General features: G+C 45.3%; 1 protein-coding gene across 2 annotated transcripts in view; it reads right to left on the reverse strand.

The window, feature by feature from the left end:
* The window catches only part of LOC136676532 (serine/threonine-protein kinase BRSK2-like), a 182,723-nt gene that overhangs the window by 80,960 nt on the left and 73,930 nt on the right, over positions 1–27,833 (reverse strand). For both annotated transcript variants that reach the window (XM_066653621.1, XM_066653620.1), the window contains exon 2: positions 14,385–14,479. In XM_066653621.1, the coding sequence (XP_066509718.1) occupies positions 14,385–14,479 (95 nt within the window). The remainder of the gene's footprint in view (positions 1–14,384; positions 14,480–27,833) is intronic.

The raw sequence follows: 27,833 nt of genomic DNA on the forward strand, positions 1-27,833 counted from the left end.
AGGCTCTGGACCCACCGCGACCCTGAACTGGATAAGGGTTACAGATAATGAATGAATGAATAAAATGTCTTCTGTTGCTACCCGGCCAATCAGATCGGAGCATTATAATGAGCGCTGCGATTCGATAGAATGACTCAAACAGGGCAGGGCTCCAGACTGATTTTCCTGGCTCAAATAATCCCGCGGGATGAGATTAAAGCTTTTACAGGACACTTAAGGAAGGACAGAGTTGTTTTAGGTAAAACCAGAGACGTTATAAATAAGATCTCAGGTTGAAATATGAATGAGTTCTCAAAGTCTGTTTACAAATAAAGCCCCACCCTTCAGAAAAAGAGCCAATCAGCTTGCTGGTTCTGCCATGAGTGGAGGAGCTAACTAGACTACTTTAGTAAACAGGATATGGTCATAATGCAGGTGACACATTATGATGTTCCAGACTCTGGCTTGAGGAAATCTTCTGTAATTCGACCTGAATTTTAATTAAGAACCCCTGCTGTAGTGGGTAACTTCTGCTGTGTTTCAGTTTCTGCCTGGGGCAAGAACAGCAAACCGCACCAGTGAAAGTCCTTAGGTAAGATTCAGAACTACCCTATACATCTGCAATACCCATTACCATACCACAACCGATTACTTTGGCCTTACCGTTCACACCTATTCGGTGGAAGTAGAAGCTCTGATACTCTCCCTGATGTTGTGTCACTATGCTTAATGCCATGTGTTGGCTAGAGTGGTATAAAGCCCTTAAGAATACGGTTGTGATGAAGAAGATCTGTGTTCACTGGAGTGAAGGAGTTCCATCACACTCTAAAGGTATTGGATGCAGGTCCATCACTCCAGAGAACACGACCCCCAGGTGTTCAATGCTTGGTGCTTTGTTAATAGTGACACAGCATCAGGGAGAGAGTATCTGGGCTTGAATTTCTACCTGATGGGGGTAGAGCAGAAGAACTGTGGCTCAGTGATGGAGTTCCATCCAATCTCCTTTAGAATGAGTTGGAGCTATGTTTGTGATCCAGAGCTTACAACACCAGCTGTAGAACACCCCCCCCCCACCCCCCACCTCCTTATACGTCTGTTATTATTTTGCATAAGTGTTCACACGGTGTGTTTGAATGCCGTTTATTGGCTGTAGGTTGCTATGCAACATCAGCGTCATAACTGTCAAGCAGCAGGACTTTTAATGTGTGATCTACTAGCAACAGGGCTAGCATCAAAAACAAGCTACGTTAAAAATCTGAAATTATTTCCAACACTAAATATTCTTATAAAAACAGACTTTCAGTTTCACTAAATGTAGATTCTGTGGAAAAGCACTTAACAAAATCAAGACCACATTGTTTCTGGATATTTATTTATTTGTTTTCCCATGTTCTTCCCCAAAAAAATAAAATAAATAAATAATAAAAATAAAAAACCTCCAAAAACCCACACTCACGCTTGATTAAACAAATTCCACATTACAGCAAATAGCCACTTCATTTGCATTTGAGCTGCACTCTGCATCCTCCGCCTGCCTCGCCTTCATTAAACCCCGCCTCCTAGTTCCATTAGCCCAAGCAAGAGTGTTGAGTAAACAAACATCATCTCGCGTCACTTCTGTTCGCCCGTATCATTAACAGAGCCAGGCGTGAGGCTGACGGAGGCGTCCATGCAGACACGGATCAGTGTGAAGTGTCTGGGTGTGTGTGTGTGTGTGAGGCGGTGGAGGGGGTAGGGTTCAAGACAGAGGGTCCCAGCTGAGGCATCATGGGTAACGATCTCTGCTGGAGCTGTGGTGGGCTGAGGCTGCAAGGCTGGGGCAGCACGGAGCTGACTGACCACATCACTCAGCACAGCGTCAGCAAAGCGTCCAGAGCAGCGCAACGGTGCGCCGCAGCAGATCCAGACATGATTAGTGAACTGCTGACTTTGTTTGGCTGCTGAATGCAGTAGCTGCAACACAGCAGATGGGGAGCGGTGCTAAAGCTTAATAGGGCTCAGGGATAGGGAGCAGTTGTGCAGTGTAATAAGAAGTAATGTTAGGAATGTGATTATAGTTATGCACATGGCAGTTCTGGCTGTAGTAAACATACATAAATATTCACGGGTGAAGCGATATGAATAACATCATTAGGACTGCATGATATGAATCACGTATTAGCAATGTAATACGAGGCCACATAAACATCCATGACAAAAGCATAAACACACACACACACGTACATATATACCGACACACACAGGCTGTTCTCCATAACCGTGCTCTCTTCACTGCATAGTGCACTATTTCTGGATTCTGCCATTGAAATAAACACTACATATTCAGTAATGTAGGGAATAGTGAGTAGGCGGCCATTTTAAACACAGCTATGTGCAAATGGACCCAGTCGCCTTTGGTTCTGGCAGTCGTTCTGAGGGGCTATGGCCTGAGGGAAGTGGTTTAGTTGAGAACCGAGGATAGGGTCGACATCCAAGGCATTGTTTTCTCAGACACTGTGGTTGAGAAATGAATTGCTACCTAATTTCCAATCTATATTCAATGTAATCTGTACATAGGTGTGAGATAAATATAGCGGCTAATACGGCTAATGCAAAGACTGGAGCAATGAGATACAATATCCCCATTAATACCCTTTATTTCAGAAGAAATGCTGGTCAGATGCTTACACCACGTTGTACAGGACACTCTTTTACTGATTATATTTATCACACAAGCTGATATCACTGTTAACAGTTAGCACACTATGTCCCATGTGCTCTGAGCGTTCACCCCTGCTTTGTGCTGAACAACATGAAGAAGGAGGACTTAGTGACACACTGCAGTTTACTGGTTCTGCTGACTGAGCTCCAGTTGAGGAACTCTTTAAAATGTGCTCTGGGAACGTGACGATGGTGTAATATTCTCTGTGTTTTCCCCAGCTGTGCAGAAAGTGTGGCTCAGCAGTAGAGCTCTTACTTAACAAGGGCATTGTGAAGGAAAGGCTGGTCACACAGCGGGTCTCTAAAGCAATTACACTTTATTGAAAATAGCTCTGATTCACCTTTGTCCGTTTATTTATTTATTTGTTTGTGTTGAGGCTGTCACTTGATTAAACTTGATTGCTTGATAATAAAATAAACGTTTTTATCTGTAGGTCATTGTGTATAAGGGCGCGTTAACGGACATAAACACTCATAAAGGGCTGGGGTCAGCTGATTATGATGTCACTTCCTGTGACGATTATATGACATCCTTCTTTCTGACACAGGGTTAGCGTTAGCGTATATTGTACCCAAAATTATGGGTGTTAGTGATTGTGAACGTAGCGTATTAATATTTTTTTTTTTTTTGGAATTTTGAATCAAAACTCTATGTTACACAAAAACACTTTAAAACAATCAAAACGTATTTGTACATTTATATGTGTGTGTACATACTGTGTATGTGTTTTGATGGCAAGGGCTCATCGCTCCCGGCTGCAAACACATTTCCGTTAGCTATGCGTGAGTCGTGCATTTAAATGAGGAGTGATATACTGTATTTTGAAAGCGCGACCACCAAAGTGTCACCCGCACCGCAGACCTATAAATAGTAATGGGAGCAGATATGATTTGGGGCCTGAAGCAATGGGCGGCTGGACTTCAATGAATTCAGCTCCAGCCTCATGCTAATGCAGCGCTAGTGGGTTATCAAGCGTGTGCACACCAACCGGAGTGACATCATCAATCACGCTCAGTATTACAGGGAGGGCTTAATCGAAGAGTCACTCACATGCTGCTGCTTCTCTCTCTCTCTCTCTGTGTCTCTCTCTCTCTCTCTCTCTCTCTCTCTCTCTGTCTCTCTATCTTTTCTCCGTGTTTAAGTCACACTGATTCTCAGTGTCTCTGACTCTATCTCTCTCCTCACTCTTTCTCCTGCCTCTGTTTCATTCCATTTCTATGTTTCAGTCTCTCTCTCTCTCTCTCTCTCTCTTTCTCTCTCTCTCTCTGCAGTGCTCACTGGCACCCATCCAAAGCTTCAGTCATGTGCTCTCTGCAGGGGTCCGGCGTGTACCACTCCTGCCCCCCGCCTTCCCCCTGTCTCCCTGGAGACCAGTGGCTTGCTTTCAGAAATGTTAGCAATTCCCCCGGGACACGTCTGCATCTATCCTATACCACCTGCTGACTACTGCACGCACATGTACATACAGACTGCTGCTCTCTCTCTCTCTCTCTCTCTCTCTCTCTCTCTCTCCCTCTCTCTCACCCCAGTTGCCAGTTTATTAGAAACACACTTGTACCTACACTCACCTACTATTTTATCACCAACACCCACCATATAGCTGTCCTGTAGTCCACTGTAGTCCATCTGTTGCTGCACAATTTATCACCCCCTCTCCATCAACGGAGATGGATCACCACAGATGACCAGATGTCTGGACAGCAGTGGACTGTCCTCTGAAAAGCAGTGACTTGGCAGCGGACGGCAGATGGGCTTGAATATCTATAAAAGTGGTCTCGCACTGGTCCCAAAAATAATTGGGCAATTTAACAACTGAAACAGAGCAATGTATCAATTTCACTGCATTAAGAAGCAAAATATCACTACGAGTGCTTCTTGATTTAAAGAAATCATTCACTTCATTCATTCAATCATTAATTAATCTTTTAATTAACTTTTTCATCCTTTTCAGGTTTATGGTGTGTAAAGAGACCAGCCAGAACCACTCACACACTCACACCTGTAGACAGTTTCACACACTCACCCAGTCACTCACACACTCACACCTGTAGACAGTTTCACACACTCACCCAGTCACTCACACACTTACACCTGTAGACAGTTTCACACACTCACCCAGTCACTCACACACTTACACCTGTAGACAGTTTCACACACTCACCCAGTCACTCACACACTTACACCTGTAGACAGTTTCACACACTCACCCAGTCACTCACACACTCACACCTGTAGACAGTTTCACACACTCACCCAGTCACTCACACACTCACACCTGTAGACAGTTTCACACACTCACCCAGTCACTCACACACTTACACCTGTAGACAGTTTCACACACTCACCCAGTCACTCACACACTTACACCTGTAGACAGTTTCACACACTCACCCAGTCACTCACACACTTACACCTGTAGACAGTTTCACACACTCACCCAGTCACTCACACACTCACACCTGTAGACAGTTTCACACACTCACCCAGTCACTCACACACTTACACCTGTAGACAGTTTCACACACTCACCCAGTCACTCACACACTCACACCTGTAGACAGTTTCACACACTCACCCAGTCACTCACACACTTACACCTGTAGACAGTTTCACACACTCACCCAGTCACTCACACACTCACACCTGTAGACAGTTTCACACACTCACCCAGTCACTCACACACTCACACCTGTAGACAGTTTCACACACTCACCCAGTCACTCACACACTCACACCTGTAGACAGTTTCACACACTCACCCAGTCACTCACACACTTACACCTGTAGACAGTTTCACACACTCACCCAGTCACTCACACACTTACACCTGTAGACAGTTTCACACACTCACCCAGTCACTCACACACTTACACCTGTAGACAGTTTCACACACTCACCCAGTCACTCACACACTCACACCTGTAGACAGTTTCACACACTCACCCAGTCACTCACACACTCACACCTGTAGATAGTTTCACACACTCACCCAGTTGCTCACACACTCACACCTGTAGACAGTTTCACACACTCACCCAGTCACTCACACTCTCGCACCTGTGGACAGTTTCACACACTCACCCAGTTGCTCACACACTCACACCTGTAGATAGTTTCACACACTCACCCAGTTGCTCACACACTCACACCTGTGGACAGTGTCACACACTCACCCAGTCACTCACACACTCACACCTGTGGACAGTGTCACACACTCACCCAGTCACTCACACACTCACACCTGTGGACAGTTTCACACACTCACCCAGTCACTCACACACTCACACCTGTGGACAGTGTCACACACTCACCCAGTCACTCACACACTCACACCTGTGGACAGTTTCACACACTCACCCAGTCACTCACACACTCACACCTGTGGACAGTTTCACACACTCACCCAGTCACTCACACACTCACACCTGTGGACAGTTTCACACACTCACCCAGTCACTCACACACTCACACCTGTGGACAGTTTCACACACTAACCCAGTCACTCACACACTCACACCTGTGGATAGTGTCACACACTCACACCTGTGGACAGTGCCACACACTCACCCATTCATTCACACACTCACACCTGTGGACAGTGTCACACACTCACACCTGTGGACAGTGCCACACACTCACCCATTCATTCACACACTCACACCTGTGGACAGTGTCACACACTCACCCTGTCACTCACACACTCACCCATTCATTCACACACTCACACCTGTGGACAGTGTCACACACTCACCCATTCATTCACACACTCACACCTGTGGACAGTGTCACACACTCACCCTGTCACTCACACACTCACCCATTCATTCACACACTCACACCTGTGGACAGTGTCACACACTCACCCATTCATTCACACACTCACGCCTGTGGACAGTGTCGGGGTTCTTAACAATTAAGTTTGAGAGAGATGCCCAGGTGCCTTCAGACATTTGCACAGTTCTCTGTGAGACTTTGACACTTTGTAACTCAGTGTATAAATTAATATGTATCTGAACACTGGAGCAAAGTGAAAGTAATAGCTGTTAAACGCTGGCCGTATTCTACAGAAAGTGCTGTTACAGTTTGTGTGGAAATCAGCTTCCTCTGAGGCAAAGTGGTCTGAGGTGGAATTGAGAGATAACCCTCGTTAGTGCGACCTCAGAGTGAGCCAAAGAGCTGTGGTGTGTGTGTGTGTGTGCTTGCATAAATGCCAGACGTGACTTCATTAGCTCAGGAGGGGTCAGTAGGGCAGCACTGCTTACTGGGAGAGCCATGTTCATAAAGGCCAAATTTCTGATCCACACACACTCACAACCTGACACACTCAACACACTCCCACATGGGTAAATCTCTCTCTCTCTCTCACACACACACACACACACACACACACACACACACACACACACACACACAAACCCAACACTCACACTCAGCACACCCCCACCTGAGTGTCTCTCACGTACACACACACACACACACACACACACATACACAAAGCAACACTCACACTCAGCACACCCCCACCTGAGTGTCTCTCACATACACACACACACACACAAAGCAACACTCACAATCAGCACACCCCCACCTTAGTGTCTCTCACACACACACACACACACACACAAAGCAACACTCACACTCAGCACACCCCCACATGAGTGTATATATAATTAGAACAGAACATATATATGACTATATATAAAACAAGAGAGAGAGAGAGAGAGAGAAAGGTAGAGGTGACAGAGAGAGACAGAGAGAGACATCATGAGTGAGAAAGACAGTGACAGAGAGACTCAGATGCACAGATTGCATTCACTATTTGTGCACACAAGTTCTACACTATGTAAATGGTGGCCAATGGGGGTTCCGCTTGCGGCGGACTGAAATAAAAGGATAAAGAAAAAAAAACAAAGACAGGTGACCTCCCGCTGGAAGTCTGCAGCTATGCTAATACACTCACTGTTGTTTATTTATTCATTTAGCCCTGCGAGCGAGCGAGGGAGAGTGAGAGAGAGAGAGAGAGAGAGAGAGAGAGAGGAGAGGGGAGGATGGGTGGGGGCTTGGAGGAGGGGACTACAGTGAGCCAATAGCAGCACCTGCCTCTTTACACACTTTACACACAATAGCAACAGATGTGAAAGGTTACGCTGAATGAAAACGTAATAAAACAATGAGGTCAAAGGTTAAACAATGGCTGCTTCTACAGTTGAAATAAAGCCAACAGGGGACACAGTGTCCACTCCACGTTCACCTAGGAATACACACACTGCCGAAAATAAACACTGCATGTCTGTGTTCTCATGTTTGTCTACAGATTTTATGATGGATGGACCAATAGAAATGCTCCTAAAAAGCTTTGAAATTAGCAAATGGAGCAGACACAGCAGTAATGCTGGAGTTCTTAAACCCCTCAGTGTCACTGCTGTGTGCGATCCACTTGTACCAGCACAACACATTAACACATAACACCACATCCTACATTTCCTCTCCATGTCCAAAGTTTGTGGACACCTTTTAATAAGTGGTTTCAGCTATTTAAAGGTGCACGCACTGTGGACACCTTTAAACTCTCTGAAATGGCTCACTCTAGAGCAGCTGGGACACAGTCATCATGCTCAGTGCCAGGTATGGGGTAGAGGGGTAGAAATGCAAAGCAGTATTGGGTTGCGGAACAGTGGAACTGCGCTCTCCAGAGTAATGCTGCACCAACCAATACTGTTAAGATGACATGGAGTGGTGCTCTAGCTTCTGGAAATGACTATCATTGCCACAGTCGTTATACAACCCCAGTTCCAATGAAGTTGGGACGTTGTGTAAAGCATAAATAAAATGATTTGCGTGTCGTTTGAGCATTCCTCCACTTTCCCAGTCTTTTGTTGGACGAATTGCAGGCCTCAAATTCAAAATGAGTGAATATTTGCAAAAAAAAAGTTTATCCATTTGAACATTAAATATCTTGCCTTTGTAGTGTATTCAAGTGAATATAGGTTGAAAAGGATGTGCAAATCATCATATTTGTCACGCCCTCGTCCTGTCATGCCTCGTCCTGTTTTCCCTGCCATGCGCTCTCTTAGCACATGGCTCTGTTTGTTGTTGTCCATGTCTCCGCCCTAGTCCCGCCTTTGTTCCGCCTCCTCGTCTGTGTCTCATTTGTTACCCTGCCCTCTCATTATCTGTCTCAGGTGCGTCTCGTCTGTGTTTAGTATTTAAGTCCCCTTCAAGTATCACTTCCACTTGTCGGTCATTCGTTCTCGTACTCGTTTCATGTCCCGAGTCATTAGTTTTGCTTCCAGTTTTGCTGTGTCGTGTTACTCAGTCTGGTCTGTCTGTCTCTGTATTTTCCTAGCTCTGTGTTTAGGTTTAGCTTTAGCTTCTGTGTTTGTTTAGATTTCATGGTCTCTGTTAAGTATTTGTCTGGTTCTTTGTCTTAGCTTAGCATCTTTAGCTCTTTCTGTTTAGGTGTCTGTTTAGCTCTGTGTCCAGGTTTGTCTATCTAGTTCTATGTCTAGGTTGAGTCTGTTTCTCTGTCTGTTTAGCTCCCTCTAGGTTTCTCCGTCCTGTTCCCTCTCTATCTGTCAAAGTCTCTCTGTCTTATATCATGTGAAGTTATCCAAGTCTGTCTCTGGTTTATTATTATCTTGTGTTTCAATAAAGTCACTGTGTTTTAGCAAGTGCATCCACCCTCCGCGAGTCCCTGACAGTATTCTGTTTTTATTTATGTTTCACACAACGTCCCAACTTCACTGGACCTGGGGTTGTATAAAGTGGAAGGTTTCATTTACTCCTTGCATAGAAAAAAAGTGTACAACTACTTGCACATGATTTTTCATCCCACTCCCTAAAAGCCAATCATACGACGTTCCTATGACAACAGCCCCTGAGAAATGTTGAAAAAAGAGAGAAATGAAGGACGCCTGGGTGACCTTCAGAGAAGCCGGAGAACTATAGCATCAAAAAAAGGATCCAGCAGAAGCAGACAGCACATACACACTCTCCGTTAAAACCCTGAGGGCTACTGTCAAACAGCCTTTACAGGTTAAGTCTCCCCCATGTGTTCATATCACGTCTTAAAGGAGTAGACTAAACAAGCCGACTCCATCCAGACAGCCAGGTGCCGCTCTGTCTCCGAGCACGGTTGCGTAAAACGGAGATACGTTGATGTTATTGTGATTAATGACATCACAAACCTGAGCCCCCAGGTGGTTAAAGCAGTGGACAGGAACTGCATAAATGGCATAGTAACAAGCAGATGACTGGGTGTCGTATTTTATTTTTCAGTCCTGTTTCTTAAATCAAATCTAATCTCATTTTAATTCGTCACGTACAAACCCAGGACGACCCAGTGACAAGTAAACATAGTCAAAGAGAGATCTATAACATATGGGGATTAAATATAAGGCTGTCAAATAAACATAAAAGGTTAAAGATGTGTACAGAGATGTAAGTATGGAGAATTATTTCGTTTTAATTATTAAATTACCTTCACAAACATCTGAGACTTGAAAAATCCAGCCGCCATATTTTCTGGTTGTCTCTTATACAACATAACTGTACATTACAACACACTTAGAGGAGAACACTAACTGCCTAGCTAACAGACACCCATTGCTGGTGCTGATATAGTGGAGGGAGGACCACTCAGAGACGGTCTGTGACTCTTAGACCCTGGCCACAGACGTTCCAAAGACATTTATAATGAGTACCTTTTCCTATTAGAGGCATTTGCCACTTCTATCAGTTCAGGGACGCAGTGGGGGGCAGAGTCTAAGCAGAATTATCGAGAACCCTGCAGGAACACACCCTGGACAGGGTGTCCATTCCTTTCACACAAACACAGATGGTGTCACACCATGAGGAAACCTACACAGAAACAGGGAGAACACACCTCCTCACAGACCACCTCCTAGTGACCTAAGGTGAGTAATAAACCCAAATCCCCAGGACCCTGGAGCTGATTAGCATCGACACCTCCAGAGCTCCTTTGCAGCCCACAGTACACTGTGAAAGTATAAAATCTTGGCTTTTTTTTTTTTAATCCAGTAATGACAGGTGCCCCCCGGCAAAGTGCACACCTGCGGCAGCCCGGGGGGGGGGGGGGGGGCTGGGGGGGGCTTTCATTCAGATCAGACGACTGTATCAACTCTCACATCCAATTACAGCGCGCAGCCAATCAGCTCCAGCTCCAGCTCGATTGGCCCGCGGTCCAGCAGGAGTTAATGAGCCATTGACCGTTTAATGAAGCCAATATGATGGCAGTCAGAGAGCGGACCGGAGCGGCGGGGGAGAAAAGTTTGAGTATTTCACCCTTCCGTTTTTTAAGCCTCACCTTTCGCTAATGTTAAAAGAAGGGCATCAGCAGAAAGGGGGCAGCGGCGGTAATTGGGAGCAAATCGTTGCTTTTGCTGATTCGGCAGAGCGTTCCAGAACATCGCCACTGGTCCCGCACATCAGAGAGAGACAGGGGGAAGAGAATAGAGGGAGAAAGCTTGCACAGGGACCCGCTGCCAGAATACAGGAAGAGCTTGTGTAATGCCTAATCAACAGAAATCCCAACACAGCAAAAAAAATAATAATAAAAACGTCGACCGGAACTACATTTCTGTTTGGTTTGTTTTCACCTACGTCAGGACGCGCGCCTGTCATGGCTCTGCAGTTCTGCCTTCCTTTCCTCGGTGATAGAGTGTATGATGTGTTTGTTTTCAGCAGCTAGAGAACAGCAGTACACAACCCAGGCTTTTCAGTGCTAATAGACATCCTCACCGTGCAATAAAAGAAAGCCCATTGTTATACACACAGTACATACCCCGTGCATACGCTTTTGACTCTGAACAAACTGTATACCAGACGACCGCTCGGGGGGCTGCATGAAATTGCATCCACTTTTACATCAATTATATTCAAATCAGGTGCATCTGGTTGCTCCTAGATATGGTGACTGCACACTTTCAAAGACAATTACCCTTAATCAGATTACAGACCGTTCATTTCCCATCAGACCCCAGGCATGCTTCTCAAACGGGATCAATTAGTGTGAACACATGGACGGGGCTATGAATAGACGTATGGTGCGTGGGTGTGCAGCGTGTATTCATATTCATCCTGGAGAACGTGTAGGTGAATACTGTAAGTGGTCCTGAGGTGCCCTGTTTTTATTAACCAAGGGTTTAGTCGAATATCCAGCCTCTCGCCATGCATGCCATGTATCTTGGAACAAGTGAGGGTTTGATGGCTACCAGCCACAGGAACATTAGTGAGGTCAGGTCCTGGAACCCAAACACCACTCCAACACACCCTAAAGTGATGGATAGAGATGCACCACTCCAGAGAGCTCAGTACTGCTGGGTGGGTGGGTGGGTGGGCTTTGGCCATGATGTCCCTCACTGTCGTCAACTCCAACTGAAGATCCCTATATAGTGAATTGCATAAGTCATAAAACTACAATGTATACACAAAGATAACACTAGATTTCAGATTCCCACGTATGAATTATTATCATTTATGTTGTATTTGAGCGACATACTGCACTATTCAGCTCTAGATTCAGTACATGACATAGTGCCCCCCACAGGGAGAATGGAGTGATTTGAGATAAAACCTCTGTTGCTCTAATGCTTCATGGTGTTTTGATGTCTCTCTGTAAGTGGTACCCTCGCCCCCTACTGGACTGGTATGATCACTCAACCATTTTCATATTCATCTGCACAGGGATATTGTCAAAAAGAGAGCATGGATAATCTCAGTTTTCAAAAATATCTGCTTCTGGTGGTACCTCAGCCTAAGAATATTTTAAATCTGACTGTATCCACACTGTGTCGCAGTCACACAGCTCCAGGGGCCTGGAGGTTGTGGGTTCGATTCTCGCTCCGGGTGACTGTCTGTGAGGAGTGTGGTGTGTTCTCCCTGTGTCAGCGTGGGTTTCTTCCGGGTGACTGTCTGTGAGGAGTGTGGTGTGTTCTCCCTGTGTCCGCGTGGGTTTCCTCCAGGTGCTCCGGTTTCCTCCCACGGTCCAAAAAACACACATTGGTAGGTGGATTGGCGACTCAAAAGTGTCAGTAGGTGTGAGTGAATGTGCGAGTGTCTGTGTTGCCCTGTAAAGGACTTACGCCCCCTGCAGGGTGTATTCCCGCCTTGCGCCCAATGATTCCAGGTAGGCTCTAGACCCACCGCGACCCGACCCTGAACTAGATAAGTGGTTACAGATAATAAACGAACAATGAATGAATGAATGAATGAAGGTATCCACACTAGGCCTGGATGAAATCTATGAAGGGCAGCAAAGACCTCTAGATATCAGCATCTGCTAAATGCCATATATGTAAATGTAAATGTTAACATGCTTCCTCAATTCTCTCAGCATGATACTAAGAGGTCTGGGTTTGATATTTTGTGCCGAGTGGCTCTAAAGACATTGACTTTCATCAAAAAGGTGACCAGTCTTATACCCACCAGCCAAGGAACCCACCACACAGCCTTAGCTTGACTGAAAGCTGTCACATCTGATTCAAGTTACACTGCGGACAAGCATCTGCACTAGAATGGCCTATTCTGACCCCAGGACGACAATGAGAGATCATGGTGAACTTCAGCTGAACTGCAAATAATCAGTGTCCAATCTCCCTGACCACTGCAGACCTGTAGGGTTTAATCAGAGTGTCCACAAGCTTCTACAAAAATGGTGAAGTCATGAGCATCAGTGAGAAAGCCCATGGTAACTGCTTTATGTACAGCAAAGACAGCCTAGGCCCCAACAGTGTAGCGCGAAGATTACATTTGCCTTTACTGCATCACAAATAGAGCACAAATGTGAGAAACGCAGCTTGAGTTTTACATCAGTTGACAGTGATTCATTAAAACCAAATGTCAGTTTGAAAAAGGACACAAAACACAGACCCTGGTGTGAAAAAACACACTAACAATAGAACAATAGGGAAACTGATTCAGCCCCTGACCACAAGCCAATGGACACACCGCGACCCTGAACTGGATAAGTGCTTACAGATAATGGATGGATTAATCAGAATTGGTTTTACAACTGTTTATAGCAAAAACACCATTTTTAAAAGGTTGATTTCATAAATATTTGTTGTGTTGTTTCTGTCATAAAGAAGTATTTCCTAAAGTTTTGAGAGGGAAGTAAATAAATGTCGTGTGGTCTCTGACTTTTGAGTTGGGGGAGTCCTTTAAAAACCCGTCGTCATGCAGTAGGCATTGATCAGCCGAAACGTCATCGTTTATTCGGAAAACATTTTTCCATCGCTTTTTTCAACATTTCTTTCTGCAAAATTTTGGATGTTTTAGTGAATTGTTGAAATACTTTGAGTGTTCAGAAATGCCCCGCCCCCTTGTCTGAGCTTGTCCAATCACAGCATTGGGCCCACATTTATGTGAGACCCCAAAAACAAGGTAAAACGGAGCCAAGGAAACAGACAGCAGAGGTTAAATACAGCAAAGTAATCAAGTAAACATGGAAAAATTCGAATGTTGGTTAAACAGACAGGAAGAGAATCTTGCTGTGGGGATTGATCCTTGTGGTGTTTTGATCAAAGCAGGTGACAGACCCAGAACTGTGTTCAATTGTGGACAAGAGGAGATATTTCATACAGTACTACCTTCACCTATAGGATGGATATGGGTTTTTAAGCACAGAGTAGAGTTTAAAAAATAATAATAAAAAAAATAATAATAAAAAACAAGGTGACCTTACCTTCATCAATACTGATTCGCTGAGCTTCTCCCGGTTGACGATTTTAATGGCGACTTTCTGACACGTGACGCAGTGGACCCCCAACTTCACCAAACCTAGAACAAAGAGCGAAGGAGCTATATGTCAGAAAACACACAAAGGAGCTTTAATGAAAAAGAGTGGGCTCGTCCTGGCAATAAAGCGCCTGTCTCAGCAAGACTTTGTTCTGGAAATGAAAACGGTCTCCCGGAAGCCCCCGTCATGCGTAAAAATGAAACGCTCTTTGGGCGCACTTTTCATGAAGCCGCAGTAAATGTCAGCGAACATACATAAACACAAACAAGGCCCAGATCAATGCGGAAAATCCCTCAGTAGCATTCTGTCATAACAACGATAAAGAAAGAGTAGCCCCCCCCCCTCGACACCATACCCCCCTCGCTCACGAGCTGACACGGGAGCAGGCGTATATCACAGGCCTTTCTCAAAATGCCAGGTCTTTGCATTCCGTTATTACCTCCATCCATTTTTTTCCGCATGCCTCTGCATATCAAACTGTTGATTTCCCTGCAGGTTTACTCGGGGGGCCCAGAGGCAGTAAACACCTGACAGAGCGCCGCCACTCTTTCATGGCTGAGTGTCATTAGAGCCTGAAGGGCAGTGTGTGATGGTCCCCTGACGTCGGCGCTCACTCTGGGTACGATCCCCCCATGCGGAACAGTGTCCGGGGACGGCATGAATATTTCATCTCCGCGTAATTGCCTTGGACGGACATGTGTCAAAGCACAGGAAGGCACCGGGCGAACACAAGTTACCTGCTGAACTTTGACAGACTACAAAAGAAGGAACTTGGGCAGGGAACAGAAAGTGAGAGAAGAAAAGACAGGTAACATTTGCCAATAGCAGGCAAGTGAAAAAGCACAGAGATTAGCACGGAACACCGCTGAGAATGGAGGAACCTACATGTAAACACTACAGTCAACCATCCAGTGGAGCTCTACAGGATAAAATCAAGAGGCTACTGGGCAGGAACCACAAAAGCACAGTTTGCAAGTAAATGCATTTAAGTTAAATTTGGCTCTGGGTATAAAAATATGAATAAATGCATAGAGAAATGGCAAATTAATTGTGGAACACATGTTAGCCGGAGAGAGTGGGCGTGCAGGGGGCATTAGAGGAAAGTTCTAAAAATGGAGCTATACATGCTGGCGCAAACATTAGTACCATATGTGTGCCAAAGTACAGTCTATCGTTCTCACAACCCTCTCCTCATCCACGAGCAGGAATAACACTCACTATAACTGGCTTTGGGCAAGGCATGTCCAGACATGTTCCTGGAGACTGTAGATTACGGCTGGAACCCCAGTGAACTCCATACAACAGACAAGGGGTTTGATTTTGATTCCCATCTTGGCCAGAAACACCAGGTTAGGCCTCAGGTTAAATCGGGACATGATGCACCTGAGACTACGGATACTGGAAGCCTGTGCTAGCATTTCTCCTGCGGTGTTGCTATCAGTGTGTGAAGAGCGGGAGAAGTGGGTTGCATTGACAATCCAACACAATGGGCTGCACTTTGAACACATTTTATAAGTGGTCCGAAACTTGTAAATAACTCATGAAAGAATAAACTTATGTTAAAACCAAGCACACCATTGTTTTTCTTGTGAAATTCCCAATAAGTTTGACGTGTCACATGACCCTCTTCCCATTGAAAAAACAAAAGTTGGATCCAAAATGGCCGACTTCGAAATGGCCGCCATGGTCACCACCCATCTTGAAAAGTTTCCCCCCTCCCATATACTAATGTGACACAAACAGGAAGTTAATATCACCAACCTTTCCCATTTACTGGGACGCAAGTACAACTGAGATATGTTCGATCTGTCTTCTTTATACTAAAAATGAAACGGTATGAAAATTTAATATCACGATTATAGCCAAAATTATCATTTATTTTCAGCATTACAACTGTATTTTTAAAATGTACTGAAACTTTCAGTATGTACTGATAAACACATTTAAAACATGCCATGTTTAAGACCTAAATGAATGGTTTTGTTTTTATTTTTGTTTATTTTAATTTTTCTTGCTTTAATCATGATATTATTTGGTAATTATTAGGTTTTGTTTAACAGGTAATCATTCATTCACTGTCTGTAACCCTTATCCAGTTCAGGGTTGCGGTGGGTCCAGAGCCTACACGGAATCACTTGGCGCAACGTGGGAACACACCCTGAAGGGGGCACCAGTCCTACACAGGGCGACACACACTCACACATTCACTCACACTACGAACACTTTTGAGTCGCACTCAAAATGAATTCAAATGATTAAATCTGCATATTTATACAACCATGCATCAGTAGCCCATTGGATTACTCATCAGTGCGCAATCTCCTTCCTGTACTGATTTCTCCTCCTCTGGTTTCGAGGGTCCTGGGGGAGTGAAATTAGGATGGGGAGCCATATTCTGATTCCTCCCGTTCTTAAAAAGAATTAAGATTCCCATCCCAACAGAAGTGTAGATCCACAGGGCCATGGTTTGACAACTTCAATGGACACTCCACCAATTTTCTCCCAAAAATGCTACGGTAAGTAAACTTCTCAAACACTTCCAGCAAGCCTCCAGCGGCCGAGGAGCGAGGAAGCCATGGAAACGGCTGTTTGAGCCTCTAACTGTGGCTAAGCAGAGAATCCGCAGTCGCATTGACCCTCTCCGGTCACTGCTCTGCGCAGAAAAACAGATAAACACGGCTGAGTCAAGCGTGGCTGAGTTCTCCACAGAGCCAGTCAGCCAGCAGTGTTCTTGTCATTTTTTACACAGAAAAACAACACTCTTCCATGAGAGATTTGTCCACTAACACTTCGCCGTTAACTCCTAGGGCTGAGGCAGCTGAAAGGAGGGGAGCTTTCAGAATTCAGCAAAATATGACGGAATAAACCACCAGAATAAACACCAAGAAGATGCTAAATAAACAAGCCATTTAATGAGAGAGGAGAAGAATTATATCAAAAATTAAAGGGGGTTGTTTGACTTTCACCCCCAAAGTATGTCAACATTAAAGGGCCTGTACTGTACGTTCTAAGGCCGTTGTGGTGTACTTGTGATACCGGCGTGTGCCATAATAGCAGTCCAAGCTTTCACCAGTTTTCACCCTTATACATAAAGCCTGTTATAAATACCTTTATTCCAACAATGATGGATAATAAAATGAAGGCCACTCCCTAAAAAATTCAGCACAACTTTGTCAGCACATTGTCCCTGTAGCCACATCACCCCTTTAAAAACCCAGGACACTAACAGATCGATATGCGAGAGCTCATCAGTTACAGTCCAAAATAATAATAAAAAAAGCCTTCAGAGTTCAGAGCGACGTGAAATGACCAGGGACCCCCCCCCACCACCACCATCCACCGCCTCCCTCTGTCCAACACATGCTTATAGGAGTGTGTGTCTCTCACCGTACCACAATTTCATTGCTTTACATTTATTTATTTAATACAGAAATTAAAATACCACCTCGATATCTGCATTGAAATATTCCTCCATTCAAAAATAGATGGTACATTTTATTTGGGCCAAAAGCTACACTACACTGAAATACCAGCCCTCGTACGGGGTGCCTATTCTTAGTCTCAGAGCTGTCTCTACAAAGTGTGAAACAGTTACAGCTACTGTCACAACAAACTACAATCATCATAAGAGGAAATGCATAATTTAAAATCTCCTGTCATCACCATAATAACCAAAGCCTTTATATTAATAGTCTGCAATCCTAGTTCATATTATATTGAATTATTAATTATTGAAATCCATTACATTTCAAAATGATTTCAAATTAAATTCAAATCAGATTTGAACTTAATTAAAATAACGTAATGAATACGTTTAGATTAATTTGCCGTGCATTTTTCACCTCTAAAACCTTGCGGATGGTTTCACACGTTCCTCTTTCATACGTAATTGTTCTCGGTATCACACAGAGAGGTCACCCAGAAGCTCGGAGTGAACTAAGGGAAGCAGGATTAATAGAGTCCCTCTACAATCTCCGATATCTTACTGCGGGAGTCCTAACAGAGTCCGGTCCACAGTCCACAGGTTTCAGCAGAAGAGCTGATGCAGACAATAGGCAGCAGGCCGCAGCCGTGCCAAGCCCTGCAGTCCCACGCTTATCTATTTTTGATTAATGTACTCAGCGTCAGCATAAAAGGCTTCATAATTATACGGATGCTGAAGCAAACGCAGTTAGCTGGAGTCCAAACCGCTCGTGTGAAAACACTTTGCTTACCGCCTGCATAACGCACTGTGATGGATGTGTGATTCATATCCAGATCTGCTCATACGCTCCCACTGTCAGTTCGTCTCCGGGTGACTGTTTGTGAGGAGTGTGGTGTGTTCTCTCTGTGTCTGCGTGGGTTTCCTCCGGGTGACTGTCTGTGAGGAGTGTGGTGTGTTCTCCCTGTGTCTGTGTGGGTTTCCTCCGGGTGACTGTCTGTGAGGACTGTCTGTGAGGAGTGTGGTGTGTCCTCCCTGTGTCTGTGTGGGTTTCCTCCGGGTGACTGTCTGTGAGGAGTGTGGTGTGTTCTCCCTGTGTCTGTGTGGGTATCCTCCGGGTGACTGTCTGTGAGGAGTGTGGTGTGTTCTCCCTGTGTCTGCGTTGGTTTCCTCCGAATGACGGTCTGTGAGGAGTGTGGTGTGTTCTACCTGTGTCTGCGTGGGTTTCCTCTGGGTGACTGTCTGTGAGGAGTGTGGTGTGTTCTCCCTGTGTCTGCGTTGGTTTCCTCCGGGTGACTGTCTGTGAGGAGTGTGGTGTGTTCTCCCTGTGTCTGTGTGTGTTTCCTCTGGATGACGGTCTGTGAAGAGTGTGGTGTGTTCTCCCTGTGTCTGCGTGGGTTTCCTCCGGGTTACTGTCTGTGAGGAGTGTGGTGTGTTCTCTCTGTGTCTGCGTGGGTTTCCTCCGGGTGACTGTCTGTGAGGAGTGTGGTGTGTTCTCCCTGTGTCTGTGTGGGTTTCCTCCGGGTGACTGTCTGTGAGGAGTGTGGTGTATTCTCTCTGTGTCTGCGTGGGTTTCTTCCGGTTTCCTCCCACAGTCCAAAAACACACGTTGGTAGGTGGATTGGTGACTCAATATTGTCCGTAAGTGTGAGTGATGTGTGTGTGTGTGTGTGTGTGTGTGTATTGCCCTGTGAAGGACTGGCGCCCCCTCCAGTGTAAATTCCTGCCTTGCGCCCAATTCCAGGTAGGTGCTGGACCCACCGCGACCCTGAAGTGGATAAGCACTCACAGACAATGAATGAATGAATATAATATGATCCACTTACAAACAATAGAGGAGAGTCCTGCCTCCAAAGTTCAGTCTTAGAAGACAGTCACATCTGATCCAAGACATCCCAACTCATAAAAATGAAATGTAATAACGTTGTAATACATTTATGCTCAAGATTCCAAAAACACTATCCATTCATCCTCTTTAATGTCGTTCATGCGCTCACCCGTCCATGCACACGTCCGTGAGCGGTACTGACTGCTCGTCCTCTGGTGCACCTTTCTGCCAGTGGCCCAGAGGAAGTGTACAGTAAGTGGAGGTGATGAGGTCTGTGTTCTTTGACAGGAAGCAGAGAAGCAGCATCTGCTCCAGAGCTGAGAACAACACAAACACAAAGCTGTGCAGCCAGCTCACACACCCAACATGTCAAGCATCATCCCTTCTGCTTTGCTTTTTCTCCCTTGTCTGTGTTTTGGCAGTGAAAATCTTTCAATTAAGGCCTTTTTATAGCTCCTGCCCTGAGGGGTGGGGCTGGGGGGGTGGTGTCTGGAGATGCCACCAACACACCCACACACACTGGCCATGGCTATCGAGTAGCGAGCCACAGCCATGTGTCTTCTGCATGGCTACAAGGGGCTATTTTTACCATCTGTGGTTGTAACTTGCCGAGCAGACAAATCTGGCCAATGCTTCATGTAAAGTGAAGGATATTAACTGGGAGAGTGTCTCTGCTCTACTGCACCAACAGCCTCTGCTCTGCCAGGAAGGCTTTAGAGTACGTATTTGTTAATTGCGGTGAAGATCTGACTGTATTCAGCCATGTACACAGTACTGGGGTCTGGTCCGAATGTGGGAGGATTAATGCTGTACCACAAACATCACTCCAACTCCTCTATGGGAGCTTCATCGTTCCAGAGAACGTCGGTCCACAGATACAAAGTTCAGCCCTTTACCCAAAGGTGCACTGAGCTTAATGACCTTGGGCTCAAGTGTGGCTCTGCTCCACATCTTTCCATTGCACTGACAATGGTTTTCTATTGGGAATGTACAAACACGTGTAACAAACATTGAGAAAACACACACACACACACACACACACAACCGGAGCAGTGGGCTGCGGACAACCTCGACGCACAGGGAGGACCACTGAGCTGAGCTGTGGCTCATTCTCATGTAAAGCAACGTCCTGAACAGGGCTGTTCTGTGTTACAAGCCTCGGAGTCTAAGAGTCTACATGAGTCACTCAGTATTTGTTTCATTTTGGTGTTGCTTTAAAACTCCCCCAGGAACTGACCACTAACCTAAAGAAAATATGGTGTCTATGTGATCGTGTGATGAGTGATGCACAATGGCTGAAAGGTGCTTTCTCAACTTGCCTTCAATGGTAACCACAGCGCTAATCTAACATCTAAGCAGCTGTGGTGTTTGATCCTTGTGGTATTTTGACCAAAGCTGATCACAGACGTTTCATGTGGGAAAGAGGTGGAATAAGCTCCTATTTAAAGTAGCAGACATCACTGATTTAAAGAGGTGTCTATGATGGTTTACACAGGGTTAAGTTAATGTAAAGGGCGGCACGGTGGTGCAGCAGGTAGTGTCGCAGTCACACAGCTCCAGGGGCCTCCGGGTGACTGTCTGTGAGGAGTGTGGTGTGTTCTCCCTGTGTCTGCGTGGGTTTCCTCCGGGTGACTGTATGTGAGGAGTGTGGTGTGTTATCCCTGTTTCCGCGTGGGTTTCCTCTGGGTGACTGTCTGTGAGGAGTGTGGTGTGTTCTCCCTGTGTCTGCGTGGGTTTCCTCCGGGTGACTGTCTGTGAGGAGTGTGGTGTGGTCTCCCTGTGTCTCCGTGGGTTTCCTCCGGGTGACTGTCTGTGAGGAGTGTGGTGTGGTCTCCCTGTGTCTCCGTGGGTTTCCTCCGGGTGACTGTCTGTGAGGAGTGTGGTGTGTTCTCGCTGTGTCCGCGTGGGTTTCCTCCAGGTGACTGTCTGTGAGGAGTGTGGTGTGTTCTCCCTGTGTCTGCGTGGGTTTCCTCCGGGTGACTGTCTGTGAGGAGTGTGGTGTGGTCTCCCTGTGTCTCCGTGGGTTTCCTCCGGGTGACTGTCTGTGAGGAGTGTGGTGTGGTCTCCCTGTGTCTCCGTGGGTTTCCTCCGGGTGACTGTCTGTGAGGAGTGTGGTGTGGTCTCCCTGTGTCTGCGTGGGTTTCCTCCGGGTGCTCCGGTTTCCTCCCACAGTCCAAAAACACATGTTGGTAGGTGGATTGGCGACTCAAAAGTGTCCGTAGGTGTGAGTTTGTGAGTGAATGTGTGTGTGTGTGTTGCCCTGTGAAGGACTGGCGCCCCCTCCAGGGTGTATTCCCACCTTGCTCCCAATGATTCCAGGTAGGCTCTGGACCCACCGCGACCCTGAACTGGATAAGGGTTACAGACAATGAATGAATTAATGAAAGTTAATGTAAGCTAACACGAGCGAACATAAAAGAATGGGAGAAGAGCACACATCTCATTTTTAAACTGAAACCTGAACCAGAAAACATATTACTGAAGGCTATTATATATGCGATTGCTTCTCAAAAGTAAACGTTATTATAAAAAGGTATGGATTGTTGATTATTATGGGAGTTGTGCGTTGTAAAATCTGACTTAAAGGCTCTGATTCCTTACCATTTTAAAGACATTTATTTCAATCAGACAATGCAAGCCAGAGGGAAGGAATTATTGCTGTAAAACCACTGATCTGATAAAGCACGCCTCGTGTCTCCTAACCTGTAATATCTTGTAATATTAAGTTAATATTAAAGAGCTAAGCCCAGCACTGAAGGAAGGCTTATGGCAGGGTCGGTGACGCAGCCTCAGAGAGCGTGAAGAGTGTGACTGCGTTCTGCAGGTGACTGGCTTCGTGAGAGATGCCGTTTGGAAGCTCAACGTTGTGCCATCTGCAGCTGTCACAGCTATGATTGATGACAGTCTAATCTGAAAATGAATCACATCCACACAACACAACACACGTGAACACCGACTTCAAAGGCAGCTCCGGTCCTCCTCAACTCGGGCTTAGACTCTGCATAAAGGCCAGCGGAGAGGCAAAGCTGTTGGACAGTGGCGCCGTCCCAGTCTCTCTCTGTGTGTGTCCATAAACCCAACATTCACCATGTTCACAATGTGTTTGTTAGATCTGCACCTAAACCAGTGGAACAGCCTGTTGGTAATACAACTGAAAATGCCATCTGCTTATTGCAAATGAAGAGACTTAATGGGACTTGCCTGAGGGGAGATGGCACCCACCCCAGTACCAACCAAACACCCTCCATACTCCCCCTCCAGTTCTCACTGCCACTGTGATAGAGAGCGCTATATAATCCAATATTTATCATGATTGCTAGATAAGGATGATATTAAAACACCAATAATCATTTCAATAATTACACTAACGCAGCTATTACCACTACTACTACAGCTACTGCTACTGTTAACACATACATGACCATGACCACTGCAGCTATTACAGCCACTACTCTAATACTAGTACTACTAATACAGCATTAATAATAGTAATAGCAAGTGAAATTAATATAATATAATTTAATATGAATTAATTGTCTGTAAGTACCATCTTGTGCCCAGTGATTGTGGGTAGGCTCCACACACACACACACACCTATGGACACTTTGAGTAGCCTACAAATCACTTGTGTTTTTGGTCTGGAGGAAACCCACTCAGTCACAGGGAGAACACACCTCACACACAAGGTGGGATTGAACCCACAACCTCAGGACCCTGTAGTTGTGTAACAGTGACACTATTTACTGTGCCACTGTGCAGCCCATAATATAATATATTCATTCATTCATTCATTCATTCATTAGCTGTAACTGATTATCCAGTTCAGGGTCACGGTTAATATAATATAACATAATATATCGTGCAGCAGGGAGTGTTGCAGTCACACAGCTCCAGGGGCCTGGAGGTTGTGGGTTCGATTCCCGCTCCGGGTGACTGTCTGTGAGGAGTGTGGTGTGTTTTCCCCATATCCGCGTGGGTTTCCTCCGTGTGTTCCTCCCACAGTCCAAAAAACACACGTTGGTAGGTTGGCGACTCAAAAGTGTCCGTAGGTGTGAGTGTGTGAGTGAATGTGTGAGTGTGTGTTGCCCTGTGAAGGACTGGCGCCCCCTCCAGGGTGTATTCCCGCCTTGCGCCCAATGATTCCAGGTAGGCTCTGGACCCACCGTGACCCTGAACTGGATAAGGGTTACAGATAATGAATGAATGAATGAATGAATAATATCTCGTCATTATCCAAAGAAAAACATTTATCTCTATTTTTGCTGATGTTTAGTTTACTACGTGATTTGAACACAGCAGCTCTCCTTCACATTGTGTGAAAATGATGAACGGACCAATAGAAATGCTACAAGATTACTTTATGCAGATTTAGAGACCTAAACAGGGTGAGCCCAACACAGAAAAACAGGAAAGTAAATGGTGGACAAACCAGGGCTTATAAACTAGAGGGAAATACAAATCAGGTGGCGACACTGATACCAAAGCGGGACAAAGGCGGAAACCAGGACAAAACATGGCAGACAACAAAAACAAAACAGGAAAACATGAAACAACGCAAAAGGCATGACAATTATATATTTAAAAAAAATTATGCAGGGATAAAGTGGCACTGAAGGAAAGACAGAGGACAATGATTATTCTCTCGTCGTCACTACAGCAGTTCTGCTGTCTGCCTCTTAAAACATCACTGGACATGGACATCACAAACTCCTTCTGACTCAAAGCCGGTCTCCAGCAGCAGCCACTTAACACTCAGCTGAGTTTACTCATCGCCCCCCAGAGGCTCTGGAGGATCAATGAACTGATGATTCCTGCAGCACTAACCAAGAGCTGTCCCCAACAAACTGGGAATCTACTCTGTGTCATAAAGGGCCTTCGGTCAACAGCAGCAGACTGACTAGAGCGGCAGCCTCTAGGTAAAAACTTCCCAGATGCGAGAGAGGTATCGGACGCCAGACAGATTTCCAGCTGCTCCCGGGCGCCACACATGCTCCACAAGCATCTTGGGTCTGGTTCAAATAAAGAGGCTATGAGCCAGCAGCATTAAATATGTGTTTATTGCCCTTAATGAAAGCCAAGGGGAGCCAAATGTATCCTCCAGGGCTGAGCTGTTATCTGCTGCCTCATGGTAGGCTGTGAAAGTGACCAGGATGGTGATGCCTGTGGACTGGAAAACCCAGCGAAGCGCAAAAACAGACTTGGCTAACTGCAGCCAGATTAGCATGGAAGATAAGTAGCATTGCGAATATTCAAACGCTAGAAAATGAGGACTATGTGAAGCAATATGTGGGTTTCCACGCACACAATAATCCAGTTAAATGCGTGAAAAACTCAGATGACGATTACAAGCCTCATATCCTCAGAGTCTACATGAGTCACTCAGTAAATATTCAATTTTGCTGTAGCTTCACAGCTCCCCCAGAAACTGACCGCTAACCTAAAGAAAGTATGGTGTCTATGTGACCATGTGATGAGTGATGCACAATGGCTGAAAGGTGCTTTCTCGACTTGCCTGCAATGCTAACCGCAGCGCTTATCTAACTACGCCTTTTAGCAGTAAGCAGCAGAGAAGGCCTTGAGCTAGCCTTTAGCGAGCTCTGTGTCCTGGAAGCTTATGAAAAGCATAAGTGAGGGGGATGTGGGAGGGAGGAGTATAAGGAGGTAAGAGTCATTACGCTAGCCACCATTGTTGGGCTTGTTGACATCTCTCTTAAGCAGCGGCTAATTCCGTGGCCACTCGGGCTAAATCAATGTGTCAGTGACGACTAGCTCATTATCCTGCTGCCTACTGTATATTAACGGCTCACCGCGCTGATTTCTATTAGCCAGGCCTGCCTCTCAACACCTCATCTGTACACGCTCTCACACGTGGCCTTTATATTCATTCTATCTCTCTCTCTCTCTCTCGCTCTCTCTCTCTCTCTCTCTCTCTCTCTCTCTCTCTATTCAATAGAAACAAAGGAGTCGCCATAATGCTTCTTCTGCCACTGAGTTTAGACACTGAGAGAGGGACAGAAAAGGTTTACAGGACAGAAAATGAATTAATACAGTGTCTGAAGGGTGCTACCTTGCTCCTGACTCCTGGCTCCTGACTGTAGTGGTGAACACGGACCTGTTTACGCTGTTCATTAAAATGTGCATTAAAAAAAAAGCACTGAAAACTGGCTGTAAACATTTCTCACATGCTTTCATTCTCATTTAGAACTTCCCAAAGAGCTTCACGAATAATAAACTACTAATAGACTACTGCTACACCAAATGTACTAAACGTTAGAGAGGAAAACAAAGCCCGCAGATGAATGTAAACGCTGTTATTATCCGATATACAGTGCGTCTTGAGTGCTGAGGTTATTTCATGAAAGACATAGAAACACATTTGAGATTCAGCCTGTTCCACTGCTCACATTCTCAGACGAACAAAACTAATTTGTTCAAATTAAAGCCTTAATAAGCCTCCTTTAATAAATACTTTATTAGTGAAAATTAATGAGGTTTGAAAAAAGTGGTTTGTGCTTGTATTCTTTTACACAAAACAACACAAAACAGGAGTGAAATAAGGAGCGTTTACTGTTCAAAGTGTTGCTGTTACACACTGGACGTTCCTTTCATTCCTTTGTGTAAAACGACGGACGTAAGAGTTACTCTGTGAAAACGTCTAGACACTGATCTCCGGAAAAACAACACCTCCGCTCGCGTAACGCTGTCCCAACATTGAAAATACACTCTGGTAAATGTGGACAAGCTCCATCTCTGATGACCTCTGATGGGGGTTTGGGGGATCTGATAGTAATCTTATGAAAAGAAGTGAAAAGACTGAGGGCTATAGACAGAAGAACAAAAAAGATGTACTCATGGACTCTACTAAACATGTAACTCTGATGTAAGGGGACTCTTCTTCCTTTCTCATTGTGTTTATGTGACAGTATGTAATTATTTATGATGTATATTTGTAGTGCAGCAGGTAGGTGTCGCAGTCACACAGCTCCAGGGACCTGGAGGTTGTGGGTTCGATTCCCACTCCGGGTGACTGTCTGTGAGGAGTTTGGTGTGTTCTCCCTGTGTCTGCGTGGGTTTCCTCCGGGTGACTGTCTGTGAGGAGTGTGGTGTGTTCTCCCTGTGTCTGCGTGGGTTTCCTCCAGGTGACTGTCTGTGAGGAGTGTGGTGTGTTCTCCCTGTGTCTGTGTGGGTTTCCTCCTGGTGCTCCGGTTTCCTCCCACAGTCCAAAAACACACGTTGGTAGGTGGATTGGTGACTCAAAAGTGTCCATAGGTGTGAGTGTCTGAGTGAATGTGTGAGTGTGTGTTGCCCTGTGAAGGACTGGCGCCCCCTCCAGGGTGTATTCCCACCTTGCGCCCAATGATTCCAGGTAGGCTCTGGACCCACTGCGACCCTGAACTGGATAATGAATGAATGAATGTTGTATTTTTTTTTTATTGTTTGCTTGTTTATAGTATGCATTGTCCACTATTTTCAATAAAGCATATTAAAAGTGAAATCTTAATGCGATCTAATCACCAAAAACCATATCCTAACGCCAGGTGGAAACAGGCCCCAAGAGTGAACACAGTGGTAATAAAAAGGTCACTGCCCAGTAAACAAGGAGCGTCCCTGGACGTTCAAAATAGGTCTAAAAGTAGTCTGTTCGTCAAGGACATATTTTAAATCCATCTTAATAAGTTAGTTAAGTGGTGACCAATCGATAACGTCAGTGGAGGTCCAAAAAGCGTTTTATACAAGTAATTTATTTCGGGACCAATTAATAACGTCAATGGACGTCCAAAATACATCTAATACTCGTCTTTACAATGTCTGTGTTTGGACGTCTTTTCAACTTTCATTTTCAACCTTAAGAGAACGTTGATTAGACGGCAGTCATTACGTTATTTCAACGTTGAATCAACGGCTTATTCTTTACTAGGTGGTATGGACCATTGCTGTGAGGATTTGATAGCATTTAGCCTCATACACATTTACTGTTGCTGTTTTATATGACCATGATTCAACTTCAACTTATGCTTTAAAATGAAACAGGACTGATTTATGTAAATGACCTCTGTTTCGATTGGCCGCCCTGTATTGTGACTGTAATACTACAGTTAATTCACACTAACTTCAGTATGAACCGGTGGGGGCTACACTGATATA

Source organism: Hoplias malabaricus, chromosome X2, assembly GCF_029633855.1.
Source record: "Hoplias malabaricus isolate fHopMal1 chromosome X2, fHopMal1.hap1, whole genome shotgun sequence".
NCBI classification, from domain to species: Eukaryota; Metazoa; Chordata; class Actinopteri; order Characiformes; family Erythrinidae; genus Hoplias; species Hoplias malabaricus.